The 17,816-nt window shown below is 53.9% G+C and overlaps 1 protein-coding gene and 1 non-coding gene across 2 annotated transcripts; both read left to right on the forward strand.

The window, feature by feature from the left end:
• The first annotated feature begins 247 nt into the window (after positions 1-247).
• Trnaa-ggc (transfer RNA alanine (anticodon GGC)) lies at positions 248-320 on the forward strand. The gene has a single exon. It is a non-coding gene; the product is annotated as a tRNA-Ala (tRNA).
• Positions 321-5,060: 4,740 nt separating this feature from the next.
• Cimap1c (ciliary microtubule associated protein 1C) lies at positions 5,061-10,409 on the forward strand. The gene is made up of 5 exons (XM_020175873.2): positions 5,061-5,315; positions 6,395-6,742; positions 7,964-8,074; positions 8,906-9,019; positions 9,485-10,409. The coding sequence occupies exons 2-5, from the start codon at positions 6,622-6,624 to the stop codon at positions 9,964-9,966; spliced, it is 828 nt and encodes a 275-aa protein (XP_020031462.1). The 5' UTR covers positions 5,061-5,315; positions 6,395-6,621; the 3' UTR covers positions 9,967-10,409.
• Positions 10,410-17,816: the final 7,407 nt, after the last annotated feature.

Consider the following 17,816-nt stretch of genomic DNA (forward strand, 5'->3'; position numbering starts at 1 on the left):
TACCCACCCACAGATTTGTCCATCACCACCAGGACCAGGAGTCCTTTGCCTGTCTGGGGAGCCTCCAGACAGGGAGTTGCTGCCCACAGCTGAGGTTCAAGTCGGGATTAGCTCAGAGCATCCCCTGCCTAGTTGCCAGCTGAGCAGAGAAACACAGGCCTGGAAAAGCAATGCAGTCAGCTCTGCAGTCATGACCCAGCTGCCGCCTACACTGGGGCTTCCCGCTTTATGAACGTTCACCTAGGACTGGAGATGTGGCTCAGTGGTAGAGTGCTTGCCTGGCATGCTGAAGGTCCTGGGTTCGATCCCCAGCACCACAAAAATAAATAAACCCGCAAACCAACCAACCAACCAACCAAAAAACCCCAAAATCATTCAACCTGGTCTCTTGATCCCCTGGGTAGTGGGTGTTCTGGACAGATGAAGATCTCAGTACGAAAGGGATGCTGGGGCTCTGGAACTTGACCTTTATTCAGCCTGTAGTCTGGTATTTGAACGCTGGACCAATGCTGAGCAGTCATACCAGGCAGACTGGCAGAAAGTTGAGGTGCCCATGGTGCTTGGGAACTGATCTCTGCCCACCTCCTGGCCTGCCCTTCAGTCTCTGCCCTAGCGCCCTGGGTATTTTTGTCCTGAGCAGAGCTGACCTGGGCTCCCTGGCACCCTGAGGCCTGGCTCATGCCTCTCTTCTGGCTGCCAACTTTGCCATGACTGTCCAGATATCCTTGGTGACCATCTCTGACTGCCCCTGCCTCCCTGGCCACATCTCACCTTCCCCCCCAGGAAGTCCTCCCTGTCCTCCCTGGAGTACTGATCTCTTGTTTTTCCTTGTTATTGTTTGTTTGAGATAGGGTCTTGCTATCTCAAGCCTGGGATAGCCTGGAACTTGCTAAGTAGCCCAGGCTGCTCTTGAACTCATGATCCTCCTGCCTGGGCCTCCCAGGTGCTGGGATTATAGATGTGCGCCATAATCTATACCTGGCCATGGAGTACTGATCTCTGTAGTTCTCCTAGTTCCCTTCGGCCTGAGTAGCCTCCCCTGCTTCTGCCCCAGACTGACCCCTTCCAGCAAGGCACAGGACAAGGCACATGGCGGGAGGGGAAAGAAGGCAACTCAGAATACCCTAGAAGAAAGAAGAGGGATTGCCCCTACCCATGAGTGAAGGAGGATTCAGAATTCTCTGAAGCTAGCTAGGTATGGTGACATCCACCTGTTATTCCAGCAATGTGGGAGGCCATAGGTAGAAGAATCAAGGTCTGAGGCCCGACCCAAGCAAAAATGCAATACCCTACCTGAAAAATAACTAAAAAAGGCAAAAAAAGGGCTGAGGGTACGGCCCAAGTGGTAGAGTGCCTGCCTTGATTCAAACCCCAGTACCACCAAAATGCTCTCTGAAGCTACAATGACCTGGGATGTGTGCTGCCTCAGTTTCCCCACATGGTCTGGGAGAACAAGATATCAGAAAGCCCTCTTTCCCACCAGCATTCAGCCATGCTTGCTGGCCAGGCACTTCAGGTCACTTTACCCACTCTGGCAGTGGCTGCAGCTCCACCCTGTCCTCAGTCAGGGTGTTTTGCACCCTGACCGCCTGGGCTCCACCCAAGAAGCCTGTGTCCAATGCCAGCTTGCTGGTAAATGGTGTGTGCTTGTGCCCTAGATGGGGCGGTGCCTGAGCAGAGGGTGCTTCCCGAGGCCTGGCCCTCAGAGAATTGGGTCTCCGCCATGAAGGACACAGAACCCTGGGCACCACCGCTCAAAGGGACGTGGGCGTGGGCTCCTTGGCCCTGCAATCTCGTGACCAGGAGCTCCGTCTCAGCAGGCCCCAGGCTGGGACCTCTGACAGGAGCCTCTGTTAGGAGTGGCCTAGCTCCTGCTCTGGCTGAGGCATCCATGGGGCTCCTCCAAGTGCAGCCAGCCAGGCTGAGGCGGGCGGGAGCAGCAAGTCCCAACAATTACACAATTCAGAAGCTGAAACGTCTTTTCTGCTTTCTTCAGGAGCAGGCTGTGAATGGGAGGCAGTGGAGAGCTTTGCCTGGCCCCGGGGGGGCGGGGGCAGGCTCTGAGTCATGCCCAAACTGTGCTGAGAATACGGTAGGGGTTGGGGACCCTCTTGGAGCCTCTGTTCCCCAGAGCAGGCTCTTCTCTGCCACACCACATCCACATAGGCTTGTGGCTTCAGTGGCTGTGACCAGCTGGCCACAGCTGACTCTCCCTGGGGTTGTACTATTTCTAAATATTAGTTCATGCTGTTAGCCCTTGTCCAGCCTTCTGGTGCACATCCGCTGCCTGCAGACAGCCTCTGGGAGTGGTCTGAAAGGTCCCCATCTGAATGGAAAATTTGTGAATGTGCTTGCTTAGACTCTGGCAGAGAGCAGGCACCTTGGGGGACTGGGGGGGGGGTGTCCCAAAAGGATGACAAGTACCTGCTCTGGACAGAGACTGAGGCTTGCAGTGGGTATTAGGAGATGTGGATCTGAGCTGGCGGTCAGGCAGGGCAGTAGAAGGAATGTGGGGTTAGGAGCCAAGAATTGGGTCCTGCCAAACTTTTTCTGTGTGGCCTCAGACAAGTCACATCACCTCTCTGTAACGTGTAGAGCCATGTGGTGTTTGGACGATGGCCTCCATCGGAGACGCTGGGGTTTGTAAGCTGTAGAGGGCAGTGCCTGGGGGGTTACAGTGATGGTAGCAGTTTATGCCCAGGTTCTGCTCTCTGTGTGACTCTTGGGAATCCCTTGAGAGATGAGGCTGACAACCAGGAGGGACCTGGAGCCGACTAGCAGGGCTGTGTTAGCTGACCTGGGGCTGTGGGGACGTCACCCTAACAAGAGTGCATAGCGTGGACTTCAGCCCCTGACATTGTCCTGTGGTAGCCAGACTCCAATGACCCTTTCCTGTTGGCATTCGTGTTCTGCATAGTCCCCTCCCTCCGTGAATAGGGCATAGCCAAGAGGGCCTGGCAATATGATGGTGTGGCTTCGAGGCAAGGACATAGAGGACTCAGTGGCTTCTGCTTTGCTTCCTCTGGTTGCTTGCTCTGGGGTGGCCAGCTGCTGTGACCTAAAGATGGTGAAGTATGTGAAGGGACTACAGCTAACAACTGGCCCCATTTATGGGGGATGTGGCTCTGCCAGCCCCAGTTATACCTTTCCATGACCCGCTGACACCTTGATTGCCACCTCCTAAGAGACCTCAAGCTGGAGCCCTGCCCTCCCCCAGCAAAACCTTTCCAAACTCCCTGACCTCCCCCACTGTGTGTGACAGGAGGAGATGGCTGTTTTAAGCTGTTGGCTTTGAGGATAATTTGTTATGTGGCACTAAAGGACTGATACAAACCTGTACAACTGTGAGTAAGTCCTGGCACCTAGGAAGCAGGGCTCTGTTCTCAGATGGAGGAGTGCTACTTCCCTGATCAATCAATGGGTCAACTTACATTCACTCAACAACCACTTTTCTTTTTGGGGATGCTGGGGATTGAACCCAGGGCCTTGTACATGCCAGAAAAGTGGCCTACCACTGAACAACACCTCCAGCCCCAGCCCTACAGATATCTCTTAAGCATAGACCAGATGCCTGATGCTGGCACTGGACACACAGGGGTGAATAGCAGACAGGAGCCTGGCTTTACGGGACTTAAAGACTCCCTGAAGTCACTTGGTAACTGGTTGGATTGAGGAGTAAGGACAGGAAGGTGTCCTGGACAAGCCCAGGTTCCTGAGTGGGGCACTTGGGTAGGTGGTGGAGTTTTCTTTTGCTGCACTGGGGTTTGAACCCAGGGTCTCACATGTGCTTGGAGGTGCTCTACCACTTGAGCCTCTCTACCGGTCCTTTTTTGTGCTGGGTATTCTAGAGATAGGGTCTCACAAACTACTTGCCCAGGGTGGTTTTGAACCTCGATCCTCCCTAGTAGCTAGGATTACAGGCATGAGCCACCTGGCACCTGGAAGTTTTATCACATTTTTATTCTTGTCTGTGGATCTAGATCATTTTTCCTGAACCATTTGAGAGTGTGTTGCATAAATAATTTTTCCCCTAAACAGGTTGGTGTGTATTTTCTAGGAACAAAGGCTTCTTTTGTAACAGGAGTGCAATGAACGCAATCAGGGCATTAACTTGCACAGGACTTGGAGTAAGCCACAACTTTGATTTCTGGTTTTGCCAAGTTCCCAAACAATATCCTTTAGAGCAAAAGCAAACCCTGGCTTTGGTGTTGCATTGTTTGTCCTATGTTTCATTTGTTAATCTGACACAGTTGTTTCTTTGTGTTTTATGGCACTGCCATTTTTGGCAAGTTTGGGCCAGTTATTTTATGGAGTGAATCTTTTTTCGTTTTGCTTTTGGGGCTGTACGAGCGATAGAACTCAGGACCTCACACTTGCTAGGCAAGTGCTCTCCCGTTGAGCCTCCTTTTACTTGTTTTACTTTGTTTACTTTGTCTTGCATTTTTTCCCCGGGTTGGCCTCAGACCATGATTCTCCTACCTCCGCCTCCCAAGTAGCTGGGATTATAGGCATGAACACACCGTGCCTGCTTGTCTGGTTTCTTCGTGATTAGATTCAGATTATGTATGCATCCTTGGTGGGAACACCCAGAAGCAGTAATGCGCTCTTCTTAGTGCATCCCACTGGGAGCACTGTGAACGTCCCACCATGGCTGTAGACACATGAGACGGTGTCTGCCTGGCACCACCTTCTGGGTGAAGTTACTGCTTTTCCTTTTGTGATTAATAAGCATTTGCCAGTGTTGAAAGGTCAAGGTAAGGAGGAAGAGCCAGGAGAAAGCCTATGAAGGGGCAGCCAAAACCAGGGAAGGGAAGCTAGGGAAGAGGGAACCAGGAAGAGGTGCCAGGTAAAGGAAGGACTCATCAATCATTTTGGTCCAGCACTGCCAGAAGAGGCTGAGAAGTGTCCACTGGATGCCGTGGCCACATGTTGGTCAGTGGGAATTGAGTCCGGCCTCGTATGGGTGGAGCCATGGGCCTGAAGCCAACTTGCAGCGAGTCAAGGGAGAAAGGGAGTCGGAATTAAGAGCACAAAGCCCTTTTTTGGAAGTTCGAGGACTGGGCAGATAGGGATAGGTGAGGATGGAGAAGTGTGAGATCAGGGGAAGGTTTTTAACGGGTGGAGGGGACTTTGGCTATCAGAGAGTGATAGGAAGGCACCAGAAGAGAGAGGGAAGACGAAGGAGATGAAGGTGGCCTATCCACAGAGCCCCAGGTGGAGGTAGAAGTGTGAGCAGATGCCCGGGTGTGGATGCGGTGGGGAAGGTTCCAGCTCAAGTCCAGTCTGGTGGCCTCTCTGTTCTCTGTGAGGAGCAGGTGAGCAGGGGATGGAGGGAGGGCCGGGCAGGCAGAGGGGAACGAGCCATGCTGGGGATGATCTTTGGGAAGAGGGGAAGCAAGCTGACCCGAGGTGGGGGCAGCCATCAGTGAGGACTGAAGGCCTGAAGGCAGAAGGGGCCTGAAGGTTGAGGAGGGGTGTGGGGTCAGTGATGGGGCCCCTTGTGCAGTGAGAGTGCAAGAGAAAGAAATGAGAGCCAGGGGCTCCAGACGGTGTCCAGAGGGAGGTGGTGAGAAGCCAGAGTTGCTGTCAGTGACAGGGGCTGAAAGAAAGTCTGGGAGCTGGGAGGACAGTGAACTGATTAGGGGTGGTCCCTGGGGAGGTGTAAGTCACCTGGGTAATGGCAGGAGTTGGGGGTGGGGTGGAGGCAGCCATGAGCAGAACCACCAGGTTTATAAGGGAGAGACAGGTGGCCAGCGTCCTCTTGCTCCTACCGTGGGGACCTCTTCCCTGGCTCAGATCAGTTGTGAAAACCCCAGGACCCCAAACCTAATCACGTGTCCTGTCACACTCCCCACCCCAGGGGTGCTCGTGGCCTCAGTGCTCCTTTTCTTACCTCCTATTAGATATAGCTGAACTGCCACCAGGAAACAAGTGTTTTTTAGCTACACACAGATCTTAACAATACCATGCTCTGGGAAAGAAGTCTGGGAAGGAGCTGTCAGACAGTCACACCTTAGTGTGAAATAGTTGGTTTAATCTTTTGCCAAGGGAAAAACAGACGTTTTTAGAAGGGAGGGCATCAGAGCCTATGGAGATAGATGGGAAAGGCAAAGGGTAGAGAGCCCCAAGGGCTGTGCAAGTGGCAGGAACTCTGTACTCATGACCCACCCACCCTTCCTATCCCTGTCCCCAACCTAGGGCACCCACTGGTAGTGACAATCTGGCTCCCTTTCCCTCCCCTGGGTCCCCTGGCCCAGGGTCCTGGTGACCTCCAGGTCGGGGATAGTGACATGGAGCTGAGTTCTCAGGGCTCCACAACTGGGTTTGCAGTGTAGAACTGTACGCCACGGTTTGAGCGCCATGGCAACTGGGGGAGAGAAACACTCTGTTTCAGAGTCCAAGTTCTGCTGTGATGTCATTGCCTGCTCCAGTCGCTGGACCTGCCGCTGGCTGTGCCCCAAGCAGTCTCAGCTGCACAAGTCCCAGGCCCGGCTTCGTGCCCGGCCCATCGGCAGTCTCTGAGGAGGGGAGGAGTGGACAGAGGGGCCTGGGCAGGGGTACCCGGCTCCTGGCCCGCTCAGACACTGGTGGACCTGCCACGGCCCCTTCCCAGCCTCAGTCATGAAACTGTTGAAGGGGGCCAGGAATTCAGTGTTTTATGGGCAGCAGCCAGAGGAGAAAGTGCAACTGCCCTCTTGGCAGGAAGTAAAGCAGACCCCGGTCGTCCTGGCCACCCTCAAAGGTGAGAGCCTGCCTGGGCTTTGAGCAGCCTTCTCTAAGGGCTGCTGGTGGCTGGGCGGGGGTGCTGTCTGCTAGCCTGCCTCTCTCTCTCTCTCTCTCTCTCTCTCTCTCTCTCTCACTCTCTCTCTCTCCAGTGCTGGGAATCTAACTCAGAGCCTCACGCATCCTAGGCAAAGTGTCTACCTCTAAGTGACACCTGCAGCTGTAACCTTAGCTGTTTTTATTTCCTTTCAATCTTACTTTCAATGGAGACTGTTCAAATTAATTTTTACTAAGTTGTTATTGACGGATATTACTTGAAGTGGGACATGGGATAAAGTAGTGGGTTCAATGTTTGAGCTCTGTTGTTCGATTGAGAAGTCTTCCATTACCGGGTGTGTAACTTTGGGTGGATATCACTAAAGCCTCAGCATTCTCATCTGTAAGATGGGAGAAACGAGAGTTCCTTACAGGGTTGGTCGCGGGCTTGACTGAATAAGCCATATCAAATGCTTACCATGAGATTTGGTACAGAGGAAATTCTTAATTAATTGCAACAGCTAGTTTCCCTTCCCTTTCCCTCCCCTCCCCTCTCCTCCCCTTCCCTTCCCTTCCCTTCTCCTCCTCCTTCCTTTTCTTTTTTGGCAGCAGTGGGGCTTTTTGACCTCAGGGTCTGCACTGGCTGGACACACCTTCAGCCCTTTGTGTTTCTAGGTTATGTTTTTCAGATAAAGCCTCCTTTTTTTTTTTTTGCCAGGGCCAGCCTTGTACTGTAATCCTCCTACCTATACCTCCCATGTAGCTGGAATGATAGGCACGTATCACCATACCTAGCTTATTTGTTGAGATGAAGTCTCGCTAACACTTTTTGCCGGGGCTGGCCTCAAACAGATCCTCCCAATCTCTGCCTCCTGAGTGTCTGGGATTGCAGGCGTGAGCCACCATGCTGCTGCTGTTTTTCCTTCTCCTTCTCCTTTTCCTCCTCCCTCCTCTCCTTCCCCTCCCCCTCCCTCCTCCTCCTCCCCTCCCCCTCTCCCTTCCTGTTAATTTTCTTATGCACCACAACCCACTGGAAATTGCATTTTCCTTGGCATACCACCTTCCTCCCAAGGAGGCAGCAGGACTGTGAGGTCCAGCACTGTCAGGTCACTAAGATTGAAGCCCCATTGTTCCCAAGTGCAGGGGCTTTCCCTGCCTGTGATTGGTGGGCTCAGACTAAAGGCTGCCCTGTCTGTCCTCACAGGTCCCGGGCCTGCCAAGTACCTGCGGCCATCCTGCACAGGCTACATAGGCCATGACAGCTCCATGTTCCAGGAACCAGCCTACACCATGTGCACCCAGCACTCAGAAAAGCGTGAGCGGACACCCCATTCAACCACGTGGGGATGGGTTGCTGTTGGAGGTTGTGGGCACAGTGAGAGGCATGAAGAGGCACAGGTCTGCCCTGAGTGGGACAGAAGAAAGCTGTCCCAAGGCCTGCAAGCTTGGATTCCCAAAAGGCCTCTGACGGCGGCTCTATGGCCATCTCCCTGCCAGATGTGCCAGGGAGCAGTGGAGGACCGCCTTGGCTGGTAGAGCAGGGCCTCTTTCCTTCAACTCTGGCTGCCATGTTCTGCTGGGTTCACTTATGGCAGTCTTGGTCAGGAACACTTGAGGTGGGGGACAGTGGGGACGTGGTAGCATGGTGGCCCCAGAGCTTCCCACATGACCTAGAATCCCCCAGGAAGGAGAGGAGCAGGGGGGAGCAAAGGAGCCCTGAGGCTACTGGCCAAGGCCTCTGGGAGGGGAGGCTGGGCAGGGTCGTGGTGGTGTGTCAGGGGGTCTGAGGCCTAGAGCCCCTACCCTCCTCCCTGAGAGACATCCTCCTAGACTGGGGACTCCCCTGGCCAGGACCGGGTCCTCTCTCGGACTAGCAATGGCTACTGTGGTTATCACAGCCCCTTGCCTGTCATTGTGGTGGGCACTGTTCACACTGCCGTGCCACTCCACTGAACAAGCTCTACCGAACGGCAGTCATGTGACAAAAGTCACCTTGTACAGATGAGGACATCAAGGGTCCCCAGACACTGAGGAGCTAGAGGGATATGAAGGGAGCCCTTGGTCCCTTGGTGGGGTCTTCCCTGGTGGAGGCCAGTTCACACTGGGGCAGCTCTGGGGCTCACTGGGCCCCTTGTGGCTCCCGCAGGGATCACAGACACCTACAGCCCGGGGCCTTGCTACTATTTGGATCCCAAAATAACTCGGCTTGGAATGTCCAGCTGCCCACAAGTCCCCATGGAGGAACGCATCTCCAACCTGCGTAAGATGGGCGGGGGAGGAAAGTGGAGGAGTGGACAGGGACAAAGCGGGGGCCTGTGAATGCCGGCATCTCCCTCGATGTTACGTCAAGACACCAATGTCCTGATGTCGACATCACCATATCTGGATCACAGTTTTTACTCCTAGAAGCCAGTGTTATGTCTTGTGTTATGAAGTCGTGTCAGCATGGCCATATTGTCATGCTAAGGCACCCACAGAGCTAGTGCTTGTAGGGGCAGTGCAGGCATGCTGATAGCCTAAGGGTGATGCAATAAGGATACTGATGGCTCCTGGTGACCATCTTGCTATCCTCTCCCTGCTGGTAGCTCCCTGCAGGGGTCCTGAAGCCCCTGCCCTGCTGCTGAGCTAGGTGTTCCAGCTGAGCCAGACCTCAGATTGCTCCTTGGATCCAGCAGCTGGGTCCTGGGACTGTGAGTCCCCTCCCCCGCCTTTTGCTCATTTTCAGGCTTGTGCCCCACTCTGGCCCCCTGCCACTACGAGTCTGAGAAGATCCACCCCCCTATGGAACGCAGGGCTCCCCAGTACACTTTTGGCTACCGGTGCCCAATCAGGGTGATGGACTCCAATCCAGCCCCCAACCAGTACCAGCTGCCACTCTCGCTGGGGCCCAACACTCCTTCCTACCGAGCCGCCCCCTGCTATAGCCTGGCCTCCCAGAACAAGAATTGGTTTCACAAGGAGAATATATCAGGAGGTCCTGGACCTGCCATGCACACCCGGCCCGAGCCGTCCATCTACCAGAACCGCAGCCCTATCTACAGTATGGCCAAGCGCTTCTCCTACCCACTGGACCACACCCTGCGGCCTGGCCCCGGCTCCCACGATGTCCAGCAGGTCACTGTGCACAAGCCCCGCCCGCCTGCTTTCACCATGGGCTCCAAGCACTCCCCCCACCTGTGCCCACTGATCATCAACATTCGTGACTGAGGTTCCTGCTCACGCCCCCCCTTGCACCCCCCAGATGTTACTTTTCTATACCAAACTGAGCGACCTGATTCCAGCAGTGAACGGCACTAAATAAACAGTTTTGTTTATGAGTTTCTTCATCCTGCAAACACTTGACTCTTCCTTGGTTCCTGCTCTGGGTGAAGGGCTGAATCTGGTCCACCAGGGATGGTAGCCACGTGTCCTTCAAGAGGCCCTGGGCACAGACACTCCACAGAGCTGAGTTCCAGACACACTGTGTGGTCTTCATGGTTCCTGTTCCTCTGTGGGCTTCAGAAAGGGCCTGGGGTGGCCCAAGTTCTTCCCAGTTCTAGAACGGCGTGACTGATTCCTGTTGGTGGCCAGTCCCCAAGGGAGGAACGGGGAGTTAATGTAGATAGAAGAGCGAGAGGTCATTCTGGTTGGGGTGGGGTTCCTAGGGAGGACCCAAGAGGACCATCAGAGCAGTGGGTGGGGGTGGGTAAAGGTGGTGTGAAGGTGACAGCAACAGCCTGCAGCAGGGACCAAAAGGAGCAGGGCCAGGGAACCGGGGGAGGCTTGGAGCAGCAGGAGCCTGGGGTGCAGGAGCCTGGGGTGCAGGAGGCTGCACTGATCCTTGGGACTAGTTGGGCTTTGTGCTAGAGCACAAGATAAAATGCTACAAAACACAGGGGTTTTATTTTATTCTGTTTATTTTTGGAAGTACTGGGGCTTGAACTCGGGAGCTACACCTTGAGCCACTCCTCCAGCCTTTTTTTGTCATGGGCATTTAGAGATAGGGTCTCTTGAACTATTTGCCCAGGCTGGCTTTGAACCTCGATCCTCCTGATCTCCTCCACCTGAGTGGCTAGGATTACAGGCGTGAGCCACTGGTGCCTGGTGACTTTAGTTCTTTTTCAAATAGGGTCTCATGTTTATGTTGTGGCAGGCCTGGACCTCGATTTTCCTATTTTTATTTCCTGAGTAGTTGGGATGACAGGCATTCACCACTGTGTCCAGCTTTTTTTTCTTATTGGTTGAGATGGGGTCTTGTGAACTTTTTGCTTGGGTCTGGCCTTGAACCTTGATCCTCCTGATCTCTGCCACCTGTGTAGCTAGGATTACAGGTGTGAGCCACCATGCTCTGATTTTATTTTATTTTTTGACAGGGTTTCACCATGTAGCCCAGGGTGGCCCTGAACTCTCAGTCCTCCCTTCTCAGCTTCCTGAGTGCTGGGATTAAGGCGTGTTCCACCACTCCAGGCTAAGGTACACTGTTTTTGGAAGGCTCTTTGGGCAGGAAGAGAGAGCTGGCCAGGATGGACAGAGCCTGGAGGCTATGGTCGGCCTGTGGCCTGCTAGGAGGGGGATCTGACTGTCACATGCAGTGTTTGGAGTCCCTTGTCATGTCTTCTGCCTAGCCTGGCAGAGATCTGTGAAGTAGCCAGGAGGGGGCAGCACTGCCTCAGTCTTCAGGGCCAGGCCCGAACCTACCTGCCTTCAGGTGCACAGGCACCAGCTCTCCTGTTGGTTTTTGGGGAGGCTAGGGTCTCATGGGCTGGCATTAGTCCTCCCTTAACTGTTGTCATCTGATCCCCAATTTGCCTGCGCCCCTGGACCAGCCCTTCTCCCACTCCCTGGTCACGGAAGGTGTGTGTGAAGGTGGATCTGATCTGGCAGCCAGAGGCCGGTGGGATGCATCTGGGCTCAGAGGCTGGGAACCATGAAGGGAGGGGGAGAGGGGTGAGAAGAGCCCCCAGACCCAGCTGCTCATGCTTATCCTTCTGCAGCCCTTAAGCAAGCACAGAGGGGACGGGAAGAATGGGCCATTGTCTGGTACCAGTGGTCGTCCTTGTAAAATTGAGTCACAGAGGTATTTATCTACTTGTTTATTTATTTATTTATTTTGAGACACAATCTAACTATGTAGCTTAGGCTGGCCTTGAACTCCAGTCTCCTGGGGGCTGGAATTACAGGCATGCCTCACCACACCTGTAAATTCAGGTTTTATCTAAAAATGAAAATTGAATTGAATAGACATAAGTTTGGACAGGAAGAAGCAGACAATATGTTTGTTTAGAATATACTATAAAACAACAATATTTAGGAAAAAGGCTTGTAGAACCCGGCCCTGGGCTCCTGCACGACTCTAGCCCTGAGGTCCTCCTCACAACCCCTCGAAGGCCCTGGCTACAGTGTCTGTCCCATTCTTTCTGTGCCTCAGCAGGCCTGGCCTGGACAAGCTCTTCAGAGAGTGAGCCAGCTCAGGGACCCATCTGTCTTGCAGCAGATTAGAAAGATGTCACTTTGTGGACAATGCCATTTATCACAGCGGCTGCAAAAATTAGTGATGCTTGGGCTAGAAGTGTTGGGTGGGGGTAGGGCAGGCAGGTGGCAACAGTTGATGCTCCCCTGTGTCACCAGGTGAGGGGAGCTGCAGGTCAACCTCTGAACAGGACATTTCTGATGAGTGCCTGACTCAGGGCAAGGCCCCCACTGGAAAGATGAAGAAACTGAGGCTCAGAGTCTGGAAGTAATTTTGGCCACATCTCTAAGTAAATGTCCGAGCTCAGTGTGTGACAACAGCCAGCATGCAGTCTGTGACCACAGCAGGGACTCAGTGTGGGGTTAGATCGTTTATATGCCTCCATGACTCGGTCTGGGATGAACTCTCAGCCTGGTGCCTGGGGTCACCAGATATGGGCAGGATTGGACACAAGCCCCAGAGCTACAGCAGACTCTTGGGATGGGCTCGTGGTCCCAAGGGAAGGAGGAAGAAGGATGGTTCAGAATGAATCTTTAGGGGAGGAAGATGTTCAGATGAGGGATGGACCCACCAGGGAAGACAAAAGGGCTCTGTCGTGCCCCAGCCCACAGGTGACAGGTCCTATAGCTTAGGATTGGCCATCTACAAAGCAGCCCCCACTGGGTTTGCGTCCCCTGTAGTGGTGCCTCAGACAGGCAAGCTCAAGATCAGACAGCCACAGCCTCATTCATGGTTGACTTGGCCCATTTTGAATGACTCCATGGGCACAAGCATGATCTTGAAGGAGGCCCTCATGTGATCCTTATAGGACTTGAGACTGAACCTTCAGGTAACTAGGCCCCAGAACCTGGTGCTTGCTCACACAGACGTGACCATTCATTCATTCATTTATTCATTCAACAAACACTGCCAAGTCCCTGCTCTTTGCCAGGCCCTGGCCTCCAAGAGTTGAGGGTGGCCCAGTGGAAGGATGAGAGGCAGCTCTGTCTCTCTCTAATAGTGAGAAGACTTGGAGGGTGCTGAGGATCAGCACCTGGCAGGGGACCCTCAGAGTTTCTTCCCTTCTCTCTAGGGGGCAGGGGGAGACCTGGCCTCTAGTGGGGGCACCCCAGCCAGGGCTTGGTGGTAAAGGGTGCAGAGATAGGAGGATCAGACAGTAGGTGGGGGAGGGGGTGCCCTGTGGGTGCATCCCTTTGATTCCTGGGGAGTGGGAAAGTGCCTGGCCTGGCTCCCTGTGCTGGAGAATTGACCCCTCCTGTCCTCCCAGCTCCGTGTCCCAGTCTCTCCACTCTAGCTGTCCTCCCGCTGGGTTTTCCTGCCTTCCTCTGGTCTCTCCCTTTCTCTCTCTCTCTCTCCCTTCCTCTTGCTCTCTGTGTCCCTCTACCCTGTTCATGCTCTAGAATAAAGATCGACATTTTCAATTACCTCCAAAATAACACAGCCGTTCTTGGAGGCTGAGTCCAGGGGTGGATTGTGTGTGTGCGCGCGCGTGTGCGTGTGAGAACACGTGTGTGCACGAGGGCACTTGTTTGTGTGTGGGGGCCCCTGGGAAGGGGTGTGGTGTCACCCACCCCTTCTCTGTCCTTTGTCTGAATCTTCTTTTCTGGAGCCTTCATTTCTTCCTTGGAGATTGGAAGCACATTCCCCTTCAGGGGAGGAAGGGAGACAAAAGAAGGAAATAAAAAACTGTCACCGCTGTCTTGTAAACACAGTGTGCCGTGTGGAGCTCATCAGGAGAGGACGGAGGGAGAGGTAGGGGCCGAGGAGAGGGGACTGGGAGAGATGCAAGTGGGAATCACAGAGCACTGGGGGTGTTGGAGGGGAGAAAGGCGATTCTGGGTGGCTGGGTTCCACAAAGAGAAGAAGGCATGGCTGCCACAGGGAGAAGAGAGATGAAAGAGTTGATCTGGGACTGTGGAGGGGGTTTGAGGAGGGAGACACAGAGGTCCAGGTGAGTAAGATAGACAGGTCTGTTCTCACAGGGTGTAACATCCACCAGAAACGTGCTCAGCACTTGTTATGGGCCAGGCACTGACATAGGAGAGGATCAGAGAGTGTGGGCAACCTGCCCAGTGACACACAGCCAAAGGTGATGGACCCAGTATTCCAGCCCAGGTCTGTCTGTCTGCAGTCTTCCTTTCACACAGTCTCTGCTGTGGGCATGGGGACTTGCCTCTGTCACATCTGGTAGTGTGAGCTGGTGTAAGTCCTCCCTTCTCTGGGTCATCAGTTTCCCCATCTGACAAGTGAGGAGAGTGCTGGCTGCTCTCCAGGGCTGTGGGGAGGATCAGATGTCTGGATGGGATGATCCGTGCTCCGGTTCTCCCGCTGCAGGTGTGGAGGAGTGGAGACCACCAGCACTGGAAGAGGCCTGGCCAGCAGCCTCGCTGCCTGCTAAGCCGCTGAACTCCAGCTCTACTCCCTGCTGCCGTCCAGTGGCAAGAATTGGGTACTGCAGGGGAAGGGGCTGAACCAGTTTCCTGGTCCCCTGGGGGATCAAGGCCAGAGCTGGAAGGCTTCTATGGGGACTATTGTCAGATCCCTGTCTTGCAGGTGGCTTGTCCCAGGTCATCCAGGGCAGAAGCTTGGGCTGAGTCAAGGTGCTTCCTTCAGCCCCATGGCACTCAGAGTTCTGCATCCTCTTGCTTAAAGCCACCTCCTGCAGGGAGTACTCCGGGTCTCCTCTAGTAGGGAGGGGCCTCACCCTGCCCTGAAGCCCACACATGACCTCCTGCTTGCTCCTCCTGCTCTACCTGCCTGAACTCTCTCCTCCCCCAGCACATCCCGGGGTAATAAGGCCCTGAGGCCATCTTCCGCCACTTAGGCAGCACCTGCCAGGGGCCCAGCCCTGGCTTGGCCCTTTCCCTGCTTCTTCTTATAACAGCCCTGGGAGACTGAGATTATTTCGAGCCCATTTTCCAGGTGAGGAAACAGGTGCAGCGAGGTTGTGGCTATTGGACACAAAGCAGTAGCTACACCAGGGATTCAAACCCAGTTCCCTCCATTCTCTGGAGAGGAGTCCTCATTTGGAGATAAAAAGTACCCAGTGGCCATGTCACAATTAGTTGTGAGCAGACACCGATAGTCCCAGGGTCTGTGAGCTCAGATCCTCGCCACTGTGTGGCGAGATGGGGAAGATAGCACGGGCCTCAGTCCCTCATCTGTGAAGTAGGGGTGCATATGGGTTGGGCTGTCTCTGACGTCTATCTGGCTCTGGATTGGGCAGGTCCAGTCTTGGGCAGCTCTCAAGGCCTGGGATGCTTTCGTTTGGAAGGTTCCCATAAAGGGGTGAGAAGATGGCAGATCTGGGGTGCAGAACCTGTTTGCCTGTCAGTATGGGGCTAGAGGGGTCTTGGGAAAGCCTGGTCTGCCAGGGCTAGAGGGGTTGAGATCTGGGGCAGAAGTGGGGTGGTGGGCTGGCCCTCAGCCCTGGGAGTCTTTCCCTCTGCTGCCACAACAGGGAGTTTTTCTTGGCAGGAAAGGCCTCATCAATCAGAGGCAATGGGGCTGACAGACGGCCCCTCCCTGCAGCCTGGGCTTCAGGCAGACTCATAAATCCCACTCTAGGCTGCCTGTAAATTCCTGTGATTCACACCAGCCTCTTGGAGGACAGAGACATTTGGGCTGAGGGAGGCTGTTGGCCACTGCAGGAACAGGTGGGGAAGCCAATGCAGGGGTTGGGGTCTCAGACAGCCCCTCCCCAGGAGAAGTGGTGCTGAGCCCCCCGGAAGCCACTCTGGACCCTGGCCTGAATCATTCTGAGGCTTTGCGTGTGGACCCTGTGTCCACTGGGGTGTGTGGAACCGCCTGTGGTCCCATCAGCAACTGCTCCTGTCAACCCCCAGGACATTCCATCCTGGTGACTACGAGGACAGAGTGGGGGCCAAGGCCCCATTTCTCATTCTGGGGGGCTAGGGCCTGGATCCAATGCTTAGGCAGGGCTGAGACACCCTTGGTTATCATTTGTCAACTTCTATCAGGACTTCTGTTATACTCAGACGTCATATTTGCTTAATATTTTCTTTCAAAAGACTCCTTCTTTTGGTGGAACCAAGATTTGAACTCAGGGCCTCATGGGCAGGTTTGATACCACTTGAGCCATGTCCCCAAACCTTTTTGCTTTAGTTATTTTTCAGATAGGGTCTCCCTGTTCTTGCCCCATGGGGCTGACCTCAGACAGCAATCCTTCTATGTATGCCTCCGATGTAGCTCTTTTGTTGAGATGGGGGTCTCCCTAACTTTTTGCCCAAGTGAACCTCAAACTACCGTCCTCCCCATCTCTGCTTCCTGAGTAGCTGGGATTACAGATGTGTGCCCCTCACGCAGTCATAAACCAGCTTACTTAAACAATTTCGATGGACGTTTCAGCCTTGATTTGAGAAATTTAGTTAATACGACCACATGCACGCATGCACATATACAGCTGGGGGTCAGCAGCTCATGCCTGTAATCCCAGCTACTCAGGAGGCAGAGATCAGGAGGATCGAGGTTCAAAGTCAGTCCCGGGCAAATAGTCCATGAGACCCCATCTCAAAAAACCCTTCACAGAAAAGGAGCTGGCGGAGGGGCTCAGGTGGTAGAGCACCTGCCTAGCAAGTGTGAGGCCCTGAGTTCAAACCCTAGTACTGCCAAAAGAAAAATTGTACTGAACACACACAGAATTTTTCTTGTCATTATTCCTCAACTGATACAACATAACAACTATTGTCCACATGACCCAGAGGGGACTTAAGGGATATGCTAGGTAATATGGAAATATTCCACCTTTTTGTAGGAGGGGCTAGGACATGTGTGGATTTTGGTATCTGCAGGGAGCCCTGGCACCAATCCTCTGACGATATGGAGGAACAACTGTATATGAAATATACACATTAAAAATAAATGTGAAGTTAAGAAACAAAAATAACAATGAAAATAAGTATGAAGGAAAATGGCAGATGCTTGCCTGTGCACTAACACTTCTGTGAACCGTCAACAATACACACACCACCCTTTGAGAAGAGTGACTCTGGTCCTCCCTCATCTTACGGACAAGGAAACCAAAGCCCAGAGAGGTGTAGGGACTCACCTGAGGTCACACAGCACTAGGATTAGCCACCACCTAGTGACTGCCAGTCTGGTGCCCATTTCACAGAAGCGTGTTCCTGGTTCATAAAGGACAGCTCGAGGGGTAGGGCTTTCTTCACCCAGAGCACACTGGGATTCCCAAAGGCCTTTTGGAGACTATGCCCTGACACAGAGCAATACATTGAAAGGTGGCTCCAGCAGCAGGCTGACAGACAGGGATACGGGTACCCTGGGTGGGACCTGGCCCTGGCCCCTCACTGTGCCTATCTTTGTTGCAGTGCCCATGGCTCCTCCAGTGCTTCAGGATTGGGGGAAGAGGAGAAAGGAGGCCCCAAGGGAGGGAGAGAGCAGGGCTCTGCTGCAGTCCTTTTCCCAGGGACTTGCTTACTGAGGCAATAATTAGTGGCACCAGCTCTCAGGCTGGCAAGGAAGGTTTCCTCATTAGCGAGCCTTCCCCTGCGCCACCTCCTTCCTACCTGCAGGCTTTGCCGCCTGCTGCTACAATCACCCAGAGATGTGACTCCGTGGATCTCTTGCATGG

Source organism: Castor canadensis, chromosome 19 (assembly GCF_047511655.1).
Source record: "Castor canadensis chromosome 19, mCasCan1.hap1v2, whole genome shotgun sequence".
Lineage (NCBI taxonomy): Eukaryota > Metazoa > Chordata > Mammalia > Rodentia > Castoridae > Castor > Castor canadensis.

Bases quoted from the DNA above. Each gene is read 5' to 3' on its own strand.
- Cimap1c (XM_020175873.2), top strand. From the start codon at position 6,622: ATGAAACTGTTGAAGGGGGCCAGGAATTCAGTGTTTTATGGGCAGCAG. The intron at 8,075-8,905 runs GTGAGCGGACAC...TGGCTCCCGCAG, and splicing joins CACCCAGCACTCAGAAAAGC to GGATCACAGACACCTACAGC. The intron at 9,020-9,484 runs GTAAGATGGGCG...GCTCATTTTCAG, and splicing joins GGAACGCATCTCCAACCTGC to GCTTGTGCCCCACTCTGGCC.